This window comes from Ziziphus jujuba, chromosome 7 (genome assembly GCF_031755915.1).
Source record: "Ziziphus jujuba cultivar Dongzao chromosome 7, ASM3175591v1".
Classification (NCBI taxonomy): domain Eukaryota; kingdom Viridiplantae; phylum Streptophyta; class Magnoliopsida; order Rosales; family Rhamnaceae; genus Ziziphus; species Ziziphus jujuba.
Genome location: NC_083385.1, coordinates 5,441,757 through 5,454,882, shown reverse-complemented (window position 1 = coordinate 5,454,882; position 13,126 = coordinate 5,441,757). Strand labels below are relative to the sequence as shown.

Here is a 13,126-nt window from a genome sequence, read left to right as displayed (position 1 = left end):
GTCTGCCAGGGACAAAAGCACTTTGCTCTTCCGAGATTATAAACAACCATACAGAGACTAATAGGCCTAAAATCATTAACATGTAGAGGATCTTTTATTTTCGGAATTAAAGCAATGAGGGTATGGTTAATATCTCCCATATCCGCATCATCATTAAGAACCCGTAAACATGCTGCTGTTAGTTTGTCACCAACCATGCACCAGTAATTCTGGAAGAACAAAGCCGAGAGCCCATCAAAACCAAGAGCCTTGGATGGATTCATTTGAAACAAACTAGCTTTAATTTCAGCTGCAGTAAACGGCTTGCATAAGTCGTCATTCATGATTGGCATCACCCTTCCTTGAACACCATAGCTTAGATGTCTAGTAGTAGTGGAGCCTGTAGAAGTAAACAATGCTTGAAAATATTGCAAAAAATTATCAATGATGTGTTGTTGAATTGTTACCCAATGACCATCCGAATCTATGATACCACAAATGAAATTCCTGCGATGCCATTTAGTAGCTTGGTTGTGGAACTATTTGGTCATACTTGTAGCATTTTTGAACAAAAAAAACACAACAAAAGGAAAGCAAAGAAAACAAGGAGCGTAAATTGGTGTGAAAACTTGTTTCATTCATTTCTGGACAAAAATATATAAACATAAGCTTACAATAGTAAATCACCTACTTTCACCTACTATTGCAGTAATCATACCACCAAAAGACAAGCCATACTTTGGCTATCTAATACAACAGTGTTTTACCAAAAAGCTGAATATAAAGTAACTAAACATCAAAAAGTAACTAAGACACCAATAAAAGTATCATTACACTAACACTCCTCTTTGACACTTTTTTTGGAAACACTAAGATCATTTCTCAATGTTTTAGACCTTTTTCTTGGCAAAGCTTTTGTCAAAATATCAGCAAGCTGGACCTCAAACCTGCAATGAACCAACTTTTCTTCACCATTTCTTTCAGCTTATAAACTTTGTCTTCCTTTCCTTGAACAACAAAGCTTTCAGGTTGTTCAACATACACTTCTTCTTGCAAGTAACCATTTAGAAATGTGGATTTCACATCTAACTGGTAAACTTTCTAACCTTCTTTAGCAGCAAGAGCTAGTAGAAATTTGATTGTCTCATGCCTTGCAACTGGTGCAAACGTATCTCCATAATCAATACCTAATTGCTGTACATAACTCTTTTCTACCAATCTTTCTTTATGCTTGTTTATAGTACCATCTGCATTGAGCTTGGTCCTAAAGACCCACTTCACCCCAATTACCTTTTTGCCTTAAGGTTTTTTCACCAACTCCTAACTTTTGTTTTTGTTTATCATGCTGATTTTAGTTTCCATGGCTTCTCTCCATCTCTCAAATAGATTTGCATCATAGAAAGTAATTGGATCACACAATGCTAGGTGGCATCTCTCATATACATTTGTCAAGGGTCTTGTACCTTAGACATCGGCCAGAGGTCTTGTACCTCGGACATCGATCACGGGTCTTGTACCTCGGACATCGGTCAACGGTCTTCTACCACAGACATCAGTTAGGGATCTTTTACCTCGGACATCGGACAAAGGTCTTATACCTCGGACATCAGTCAACGATCTTATACCTCGGACATTGATCAGGGGTCTTTTACTTCGGACATCGGACAAAGGTCTTATACCTCGAACATCGGTCAGGGATCTTTTACCTTGGACATCAGACAAAGGTCTTATACCACGGACATCGGTCAACGGTCCTATACCTTGGACATCGGTCAGGGGTCTTTTACCTCGGACATCGAACAAAGGTTTTATACCTCGGACATCGGTTAGGACATCGGACAGAGGTCTTATACCTTGGACATCAGTCAGAGGTCTTTTACCTCGGACATCAGACAGAGTTTTTGTATCTCGGATGCTTCTCTCGGATGCATCAGTCAAGGGTCTTGTACCTCAGATGCATTTCTCGGATGCATCAGTCAAGGGTCTTGTACCGCGGATGCATTTCTCGGATGCATCGGGTAAAGGTCTTGTACCTCAGATGCTTCTCTCGGATGCATCAGTCAAGGGTCTTGTACCTCGAATGCATCTTTCGGATGCATCAGTCAAGTGTCTTGTACCTCGGATGCATCTCTCATATACATCGGACAAGAGTCTTGTACTTCGGATGCCTTTGTCATATACATTGGATAAGGATCTTGTACCTCAGATTCCAATGACATTTTCATCATTTGAATTAGCCTCCTCCTTAATTTCATTATGTTCTTGGATAAAATTCTTTTCTGAGGCTTGAACTTCACTCTTTTTCCAATTAAATTCTACTTCAAAGCTTTTATCTTTCATTCTAACATTTATAATTTCACTTCCATGTTGATCATATATTATGCAAGACTTATCTTGAAAAATCAGAGAATATCCATTTTCAAGCATTTGTCCCACACTCAACAAGCTTTGATTAATTTCAGGTACATATAACACATTTGAAATGAGTTTAGTATATGTTGAAGTTTCCATAGCCACATCTCCTTTGCTTTGAACTTGAATAAAGTCTCCATTTCCAATTTGGACTTGGGAAACAAAGCTTCTGTCTAAGCACTTGAATAGATTAGCATCATGTGTCATATGTTGAGTACAACCACTATCTACTATCCACCAACCAAGCTTCTTTACTACTGTTTTCTGTATAACATGTAGCAACAAACAACCTTTCCTTACTTTGCCATGCTTTATCAGCAACTTGTACCTGGTGTGCTTGTTGTATTGGCTCTCCTTTGTTTTTGTAAACTTTTTCAACATGTCCAAGTTGTTTGCATGCTCTACATTGAACATTAGGCCTAAACCAGAAATATTTTTCTGAATGGTTGTCCTTTTTGCAATGAGAGCACATCACAAACTTCTTTTTTTCACCCTCTATGTTTGTACCAACACCATCTCGTCCTTTGTCATTACTTCCTCCACCTTGCTGCTTCCTTTGGTTATTGTTTGCTAGAACCTTGCCTTTTTGTAGTGCTAGAAAAGCACTTTCTAAAGCTTCTTCTTGTCTTATAGATCTTCTTTGTTCAGTTGCTTGTAAAGCATTAACAAGCTCTGACAAAGAAATCTTATTCAAGTCTCTTGACTCCTCCAAGAATGAAATCTTTGCTTCAAACTTCTTTGGTAAGCTAACCAGCACTTTCTCCACCACTCTTCTATCACTCAGCTCCTCTCCAAGAATTCTGATTTGGTTTACTGTCTTCATTAGTCTGTCAATGAAGTTTTTTACCAACTCAAAATCCTTCATTCTTAAAGTTTCGAATTCCCTCCTTAAGTTCAATACCTGCATTTGTCTTGTTCTTGCACTTCCCTGGAACTCTTCTTTCAGCTTGTCCCAAACTTCTTTAGCTGTAGTGCAAGCCATAATTCTAGTGAATATTACTTCTGAAACACCAGCATGTAAAGCAAATAAAGCCTTAAACTTTTTAACAACCTCCTCACTATGTTGCTTTATTTGAGCGATAGTGAGATTTGTTCTTAAAGGGGGAGAATTTCTTTCAGTCTCTACTACTTCCCACAAGTCAAAAGCTTGAAGGTAAGCTTTCATTTTTATAGACCACATGGCATAATTTTCTCCAGAAAATATAGGAGGTGATGGAGAAGAAAAATGAGTTGAAGCCATTTTTAAAAGGAAGGAAAGGTAGAAGGAAGGTTTTTGAATTTTTTTGCTATTTTACTCACAGCCCCACTAAGATCATTAAAGCTCTGATACTATTTGTAGGATTTTTGAACAAAAAGACATAGCAAAAGGAAAGCAAAGAAAACAAAGAGCGTAAATTGGTGTGAAAACTTGTTTCATTCATTTCTGGACAAAAATATATAAACATAAGCTTACAATAGTAAATCATCTACTTTTCCCTTACTATTGCAGTAATCATACCACCAAAAAGTAAGTCATACTTTGACTACCTAATACAACAGTGTTTTACCAAAAAACTAAATATAAATTAACTAAATATCAAAAAGTAACTAAGATACCAACAAAAGTGTCATTACACTAACAATACTTGCCACACATTATTTTGTGTTAAAATAATACTATATAGGATTTTTATAAACAACACCAAATGGCATTATTCTTTTATCTATTTTATTCAGCGATTATACTGTGAAGTTAATTTGCTTCAACCCAGAATAAATAGAAAAACGAAGTGCCAATTAATTGATAGTCATGAATTTGTTTCTGAACTTTCATCAAACAATAGCTTAACAGAAAAATGATATATTAAACTACTACTTTATCCAAAAATCTCAAATTTATACGAGGCGGGCTAAGGTTATCATACTATGGTTTTTTATTTTATTTTATTTTATTTTAAATGCCATTTTACGGACCGGACGCATACCTAATTTATATTTTATTTTTTTATTTCAGATAAATAAAAGAGGCCCACACGTGAAATTGAAAATATATATATATATATAATAAGGATCTAAAACCATGTGAAATTAAAATATTTCCCAAAAACTTAAAGGAAGTAGCAAAAATAATTTATATAATTTGAAAAATAAAAAAAAATAAAAGGGAGTTTCTGTTCAACATGACGTTCCCACTCTAAGAGGTAATCAAAAGTGATTACCAATAGTTCATATAGATACTGTCATATTTAAAGGCAATTAAAGTTGTAATTTGAAAGAACCTAACTTCAAGCAACATTGTTTTATATTGATCACAAATATTGTCAATATTCCTCATGTGGGTGGAATATTCTTCGGTAATCATGGTTGTAATGCCCTGTTTGCAAACCGATCAAGCAGATTTCTTCGGCGAATAATGCACAGCCCCTGTATGAGGAAATGCAACACTTCAAGAGAATCAAACATTTCATCCATTTGGTCAGACAGTTTCTGTGTGCAAAGTGCAAACAGAAGGTATCCTATTGAAGCTGGCAATATCAACATAAAGAGAGAACAGAGTACAAATATGTGTACACCTCGGAAATCTTTGAAACTTGAACTCCCTGAGTTCAAGGAAGAAGACGACACAGAATACATTATGAGAAAATGGAACACTGTGTTTCTCCATTTGAAACTGAAAGTCCCTGAATTCAATGCATTTTGTTCTCACGCGAACCAAACAGAGTAGGAAAAATGAAGAAGAACATTTTAATTTTTGGGGGGTTCCTATCAATATAGCATTGACAAACTTAACAAAAATTTCTGCTACTCTCGGAATATGGATTGAGTGTCATATAGTGCCAAAATGATATTATTAATTCTGGATCATTATTCATGTGCTTTTTAATCCATGGGTGGTTGAATAGTTGGCAATAGTATGAGTGATTGGTTTGGCCCTTAGGCCTTATCCTTTTGGAGCTAGATACAGATGAGGGAAGCTGTGGCACCTGAAAGGCTCTATCCATAACTTCCCTCATCTTATGATTTGTGGTAGCAAGGCGTCGTCGAGCTTTTATCCAACAATATTATTGGTCAGTTGAATAACTTTTTTTGTCATCATTCTGTTTCCTTTGTATTTTTGGTCAAATTTCAGGAAATTGTGCGCATATACGCCTTGCAATGTACTTTGATTTTTGATATCATATCTGACGTTCTCTGTGCTTGTAAGTGCATCTTTTTGAGTTTTTGATAATCTTTTATATGCTGGTGGACTATCATTCATTATAATTTCAATTAAAAAAATGATACTGTCCTGCCTTATATAATTTGGGTTATAATGGATTATCTCTTTAGAGTCTATACAACAGGAACACACAAGATGTTTAGTAGTAGTATAAATGTATAAAATACGTACTTTGGAGGCTGAATTCTCCTCCAAGTACGATGCTCAACATCAATCCAAGACATAATATTTAAGCTTTATTTAATTTGTTATACATTTCTGTGTGCATGTCTCTGTATTTGTAGTTTAAATATGCAAATTCGTTAGAAGCAGTTCACCGATGCTTACATTAGACTTGTCCAAAATCCGGTTTAAGCTGGACCAGAATTCACGGTTGTACTGAATTGGCTCATATTTTTTAAAGATTCAGGGAGACTTACTTCTGTTCATAGGTTCAAAGATGCTAAAATGCTTGTATTGTGGTCACTATTCTATTCTTAGAGGTAGTTCATAGATTAATTATTTGAGTATAGAACATGGAAGTGACAGGAATAGAGAGAGAGAGAGAGAGAGAGAGAGAGAAGAGGCCGGCCGGGGTTGAAGTAGAATGAAAAGCACTTGAAATTTGAAAAGGGTGTTAAAAAAAAATAAAAAAATTACCCTGAGTACGAGCAATATAAATATATATATATATATATATATATATATATATATATATGTTTTGTTGGTGAATCTAGGTACGAGCAATATATATATTTAGTGTACATAAATATTGATATGAGGCTAGAGGTGAAAGTGGAGGCGGTGTAGATTCAGTGCCGACCAATCTCTTTTTTTGTGTTCTGTTTGTGATGGGAGCTTACTTCTCAACCATGTGAAGTACAAAAGTAGTTGTGAGTATTCTTATAGAGAGGAATAAAAGAGGTGGATATGGAGCTTCAATGGTGGCTAATCTCTTTTCTCTTCTCTCTCTCTCTCTCTCTCTCTCTCTCTCTCTCTCTCTCTCTCTCTCTCTCTCTCTCTCTCTCTTAATGGAAAAAATATAAAAGCAATTTTGATTGCATATTTGTAATCCATTAAAAAAAAAATGCATATTTGTGGGCTTTAGTAGTCATGTCAAAGTTGTGAAAGTCATGTGACATTGATTTTAGTGGTTATATCAAAATCATGTGTCATAAAATAATGTGTCATTAATTTTAGTTATTAAATTAAATAGATAAAAAATGAATAGTTGTGATTAGAACTCAAGCATAAACAAGTATCAAAAGAAACAAATCCATCTCCTAATATTAATTTTTATTCTTTATAAATAGTAATTTTTCTTTTTATCCAAAAAAAAAAAAAAAAAAGATCGCAGTTTTTTTCTTTTTCTTTTTTTTATATGGATTACAATTATTTCTAGTAGAGAGATGAGTTGAACTCATAACTAATAAATCTCAAAGGTGAGGAAGTGAATTAAGCCAACCTCACTTATTGCAAGTAACTTGTCCAATTAAATTTACATTTACGACAACTACGAGCTTTGCTCTCTGCCAGTATAAAAGCATTCACTTTGCCACTGGTCGGAGTACTGCTTGCTTTTCATTTTGTTTAAGTATTTTAGAAATAAATATATATGTTCCACTATTTGGTCCAAATAATTAAGCTGATCTTTATTGGTATAAACGTAAAGTAAACTAAAGTGGTTTAGGAATTGGTGAAAACGCTTGATTAAAAAAAGAAAAAAAAAAAAAGAAAGAAAATTAGGAAGGAAAGCCATTTTTGAAACCATATGTGATCCATCAATACTTATTAGTTTTTTACTGAAGAGAAATGACTGAAAATATATTGCCTTTCAAATTAATAACTATTAAATAGTCCAGTGCTAGCTAAGTACATGTACATATACCCAAATTGATTTATTTTGTTTTCTAATTGATCTGGATGTCATAAGGGAAAGATAATGGCATCACCATCAACCATTCTGTTTTAAAGGAGGAGTTGCCTGATCAGCCGGTCATCATCGACATGCCAAAGGACTTGGAACCTGACCTGAACAATACGTGTTGGATCTACAGGGTTCCGGAGAAGCTCCGCAAGGTAAACGAAGCAGCTTACGCTCCGCATCTAGTTCCAATTCGCCCTCTTCACCATGGCAATCCAAAGTTGAATGCAATGGAGCATCAGAAATTCAAGTATGAGCAACAATTCTGGAATCGGGACTGATGGAAACATATAGAGGAGGGAAAAAGGATCGAATTCATGGACAATCTACTACCACGCATCCAAAGTAGCTATGCAGTGACCTTTGACTTTGATCCTGCTGTTGCGAATAATCGGCTTGACTTCATCCGCATGATTTTACGAGATGCCTGCATCATCTTTGAGCTCTTCTTGAGAAACTATGAAAACCGTTCAGGCGATTACATACTGAGAACACCATGGTTGAAGACAGGTATAAAACTGGACTTGATAATGCTTGAAAATCAGCTCCCATGTTTTGTTTTCAAGGAACTATTTGACTTAACCTACCCAAAGGACGAAAATGGGACAGAGAGTAAAAATAATAATCATCTATCAGGGCTAACTGGGGAAAGTAAACGCATCGATTTCTTTAAGAACATTTCTTGTGAATTCTTCCTTGATTATTACTGGTTTGGAAAACCTCTCGCCGAGAGAACACACAAGCAAATGACACAGTCCACGAACAAAATCCGCTTTGCTGCTCTCGTCGAGGATTTAAAAGATGGTGAAATTAAGATCCCATTCAAGAGAATCAAACATTTCACCGATTTGGTTAGAAAGTTTATGCTTCCGGGTGATCAGTTTCCAGAGAAGGATGATGCTATGTTCTGTCTCTGTACTGCAACACAACTGAGTAGGGCAGGGGTGAAGTTTGTGAGATGCAAAGAGAATAGAGTTATAGCTGACATAATCAAAAAACAGAGCCTTATCCCATGTTTAAGGATGTATATCGGAATTATTTGAAATTGGAAATCCCTGAACTGAAGGTACAAGGCAACATCGAATGCATCATGAGAAATGTCATGGCTTTGGAGCAGTTTGTTTATCCGGATGAGCCTTTTATCTGCAATTATGTTTTCCTGCTGGATCAACTCATCGGCACCGCTGAAGATGTGGAATTTATGATCGACAAGAAAATTGTTCACAACTGGCTAGGCAGCAATGAGGAAGTGGTTCGCATGGTTAACAAACTGTGTGACCAAATTGTGGTATCACGTTACTTCTACGCTGGTCTCTGCCAAAGACTTAACCAGTATTATGACAATCCCTGGAACTTTTTCAAGGCAACCCTCATGAGGGTTTACTTCAAGGATCTTTTCACCATTAGTTCCACAATTATTGGGATTGCTTTCCTTGTATTCTCCCTCTTCCCTACCTATTCAACCATCAAGAGTCTCTTCTTTTAAGTTTCATATCAAGGACTGTTGTATGTACCGACGTTAAATAATCCCCCATGGATGAAAATGTAAATGAGTGTAAATTAAATTAATAAGCTAGGTAAAAGATCAAGTTTGGTTCCTTAATCAGTCTACTGTTCTAGTTATGACTGTTTCTGCTTCAACCCAAAATAAATAGATAACTAAAGCTGCAATAATAATAATAATAATAATAATAATAATAATAATTAAAACACTACAATTTTCTAAATTCTCAAGTTGATATAAGGTGTTCTTAAAAAAAAAAAGAAAAAAAGTTAATATAAGGTGTGCTGTAGCTCTTTTTATTTATTATTTTGTTTTAAGATGTAGAGAAAAGACTTGCATGTGAAATTGAAAATAATTAAAATATATATATATATAGTAACAAGGAGTTTTTTTTTTTTTTTTGGGACACATGGTAACAAAGATTTGAAACCATATGTTAAAATAAGTTTTTCCTAAAAAGAAAAAGAAAAGAAAAACTTATAGAAAATGGCCAAAAATAAATTTATATAATTTGACAAAAATAAAAATTAAGTTTCTTTCAACATGAAGTTCCCAATCTTGAGGTCATGAAGGTGATTATCCAATGGTAATGAGATTGGAAAAATCTCATATTTGGATAAATGAAACGTCTTCTTTCATATCGAGTTGGCATTTTAAAGAACCTAATTTTTCAATAAAAGAAAAGAAATTTAATTTCAAGCAACATAGTTTGATTAATAGCAAATATTGTCAATATTCCTCATGCGTGGTGTAGTTAACCCTGTTTACATGCTAATGAAGCAGATTAGATTCGTCTTCAGAAAAGCCAATACCTTACCCAAGGAGGCTCGATCTCAAAGTGCCCTAATAAAACTAAGCTTGGACTTCTACAAAAACAAAACTGGGCTTGTACCTTTAAAAACCTCGGCTTGGACTTCTACAAAAGAAACTGGGCTTGGACTGTAATTTTATATATAAATATAATAGTATGACCGAATAGCCTAGCCTGATTTATAGACGACTAGGGGTGGGAATAGTTTGATTTGGATCGGTTTTATTCAAAAATTCCAACCGAACCGATCATTCGATTATCTTTATAATGTAACCCGAACCAACCTGATGAGAAGTGGAAACCCAATACTTAACCGAGTAAATGGGTCGGTTTGGTTCGGGTTCGAGCTTGTCGGTTTAGGCTTATCAGTGGGCCTCTGATTTTGGGCTTGATTTCATATTAGTAGGCCTAAGCTTGTCTTTGGACCTATAATTTTCTGTCTATTTTTGAACAGATGGGATTGGACTTATTTTTGGGCCTACAATTTTGGGCCTACTTTCATACCTATACCTATCTCATCCAATTTTTTAGGTATGAAATGGCCAACTTTTAGGAATGAAATGGGCTTTTTCTTTTTGAATGGGCAATTTTGGACCTAATAAAACAACTTACATTTCTTATGCATAAACAAATAAACAAAATTACATAAAAAAAAAATTACATTTCTATTTGCATCTGCATCTCTCTCAAGTGTAATAAATTATAAATAATCAAATACAAGCATTTAACTAAATATTACAGGCTTACAAGACAATACAGATACAAATTTAAAGTACTAATGTCATGTTTAATAATACAAATACAAATACAAATTGATCAAGAATTCAACATATATCAAAGGGAAAATTGAAAATTAAGAAATGTAATGCCACTGCTAGTCTGCCATTGCCATAGCCGAAAAAGAGAACGAGAAATGCAAACACAAAATGCAAATATCAAAATAACAAATTAGAATTCCAAAGTGCCATTGTCACTACCATTCCAACAGCCACTACCATTCTCCTATTGCCACTACCAAACCCTTCAAAAAATTCAAAGCCACTCTCCTATTGCCACTGCCACTGCCACTACGAAAGCCTCCACTGCCACTGTCACAAAGCCTACAATCACAAAGGAAACTAAATAAATTAAACCAATACAATATTAGTTTAATAATGTGATAATTATTAAGAAATAAAAAATAAAACAAAAAGTGTAACAACCCAGACCACTTGCGTCCAATATATTCCTCTTTGGGTCTGGATAATTCTCTTACAACCCAGCCCTTAAGGTTTTGTCAAAACGTGTCGTACGGGAGAGGTATCCACACCCACTTATATGGCATGATTCGTTCCCCTTTCCAACCGATGTGGGATTTCACAATCCTTCCCCCTTGGGGCCCAGCGTCCTCGCTGGCACACAGATTTGGGTACTGGCTCTGATACCATCTGTAACAGCCTAGACCACCCGCGTCCGATATTGTCCTCTTTGGGCATGGAAAATCCTCTTATAACCCAGCCCTCAAGGTTTTGTTGAAACGCATTGTAATGGTCAGGAGGAATCCTTGTACAACCCCTACCTACCAGTCCCACTGCCATGGGCGTCCCAGGCCCAATTAAGATATTGTTCGCTTTGGAAGCTAGGTGGTGAGCCCAATCCTATCCCTCACGATTTTACTTTCCCTCATGGGAATGCGTCGTACGGGAAAGGTATCCACACCCACTTATATGGCATGCTTTGTTTCCCTTTCCAACCGATATGGAACTTCACAATCCTCCCCCTTCGGGGCCCAACATCCTCGCTGGCACACCGATCCGGGTATTGGCTCTGATACCATCTGTGATAGCCCAGACCACCTGCATCCAATATTGTCCTCTTTGGGTCTGGAGAATCCTCTTACAACCTAGCCCTTAAGGTTTTGTCAAAACGCGTCGTATGGTAAAGGTATCCACACCCACTTATATGGCATGTTTCGTTCCCCTTTCCAATCGATGTGGGACTTCACAAAAAGAGTTACTTTCATCATTGTCAAAAGGTTTCAAGTTTGGCTTTGGTGTAACACCCCATCCCCAAGTACACTAGAATTTTCTCATTTTGACCAAGGTTGACTGGTTTGACCTTCGTTGACCGAGAATGGTCAAACTTTGACTTTTTGACTCGGCAAGAATTTTAGATTGATCGAGGCACCATTATGAAGTACGCATCGACATGAGTCCCTAGACTAGTAGCACGTCGAAAACGGAGCTACGGTTTGAAAGTTATGAGCAAACCAAGTTGATGTCCGAACTGTCCGAGGGTGTCGGAGTTGACTTTTTATTTTTGTGAAATTGAGTTTTAACTCATATACTCATCAATATGAGTTTGTAAACTAGTAGCACGTCCACTTTGGACATGTGATTTTAAAGTTATGGATCTGCAAAGTTTTTCAAATACCGTATTATTTTAATATTATTTTTAACATGTGAACAATATATGCCACGTGTAACTTAGTTAATGGTGCAGTGTGTCACAATGAGAAAATACCACCTGTCAGCCACAAGTAAATGTTATATTATATTATTTTTGTTATTATTATGATAAAATTTTATTATTTTAATATTATTTATTTATTTATTTTTAATTCTCTTTTTTTTTTCTTTCTTTCCCCACGTGGGAAAACACCACGGGGGCCCCTCCTTCTTTCTCTTCTTCTTCTTCTTCTTCTTCCTTCTTCCTCTCCTTCCTTCCCCTTCGCTGAACCTCTCTGTCACTACCTATTTAAATTTTTCCAACCACCATTCATAGACACGCACCGGCACCAGTGAATCCCAGTCACCAGTGAGCTCGGCCACCAAATTTGGCAGCCAGTTGGCTGGTGATGCGTCCAGATCGGGCCTCCGTCATCAACAACGGTAAATTTGGTTTTTCCCGCTGTCCGATCATCACTGGCCAAATTGATACTCGTTGTAATATTTTCGGACCCTCTGAGCTCAATTTTAAGGTCCATTCAGCTTAATTCCTTGTTATTTGAGAGATACGAGATGTTGAACTTTGACCGAAACTTTCCATCCATTTTCCAATCACTGCCGGTCGATTTGAGCCCAACGGAAGTTGGTAACATATTTCTCGGCTCTTTAGCTTTCTATTGGTATCTCATTTGCAAATTATGGCAGAGTATTTTGAAAGATGCCATTTTTGAATAAAATATTATTATTTTAATAGGGTAGTTTGAAAAATGTCTTTTAATATTTAAATAATTATTATTTATATTGTAGATATCAAATTGTGCTGAATTGAATAAATGTGGTTTGAACCATATTTAGCATGAATTGATTTGTAGGTTGAGGAATTAATTATATT

The 13,126-nt window shown here is 35.9% G+C and overlaps 1 protein-coding gene across 2 annotated transcripts; it reads left to right on the top strand.

Annotated features, from left to right (window-relative positions):
• The first annotated feature begins 4,504 nt into the window (after nt 1-4,504).
• On the top strand, nt 4,505-9,060 carry LOC107435938 (uncharacterized). Of its 2 annotated transcripts, none has more exons than XM_060818823.1 (2): nt 4,505-5,438; nt 7,503-9,060. In XM_060818823.1, the coding sequence occupies exon 2, from the start codon at nt 7,811-7,813 to the stop codon at nt 8,534-8,536; it is 726 nt and encodes a 241-aa protein (XP_060674806.1). In that variant the 5' UTR covers nt 4,505-5,438; nt 7,503-7,810; the 3' UTR covers nt 8,537-9,060. The 2 variants fall into 2 exon arrangements, with proteins under 2 accessions (XP_060674806.1, XP_060674805.1); XM_060818822.1 differs by having other exon boundaries at nt 4,505-5,570.
• Nucleotides 9,061-13,126: the final 4,066 nt, after the last annotated feature.

What these genes read in the sequence shown, in the direction of transcription:
- LOC107435938 (XM_060818823.1), top strand. Translation starts at nt 7,811, where the DNA reads ATGGACAATCTACTACCACGCATCCAAAGTAGCTATGCAGTGACCTTT.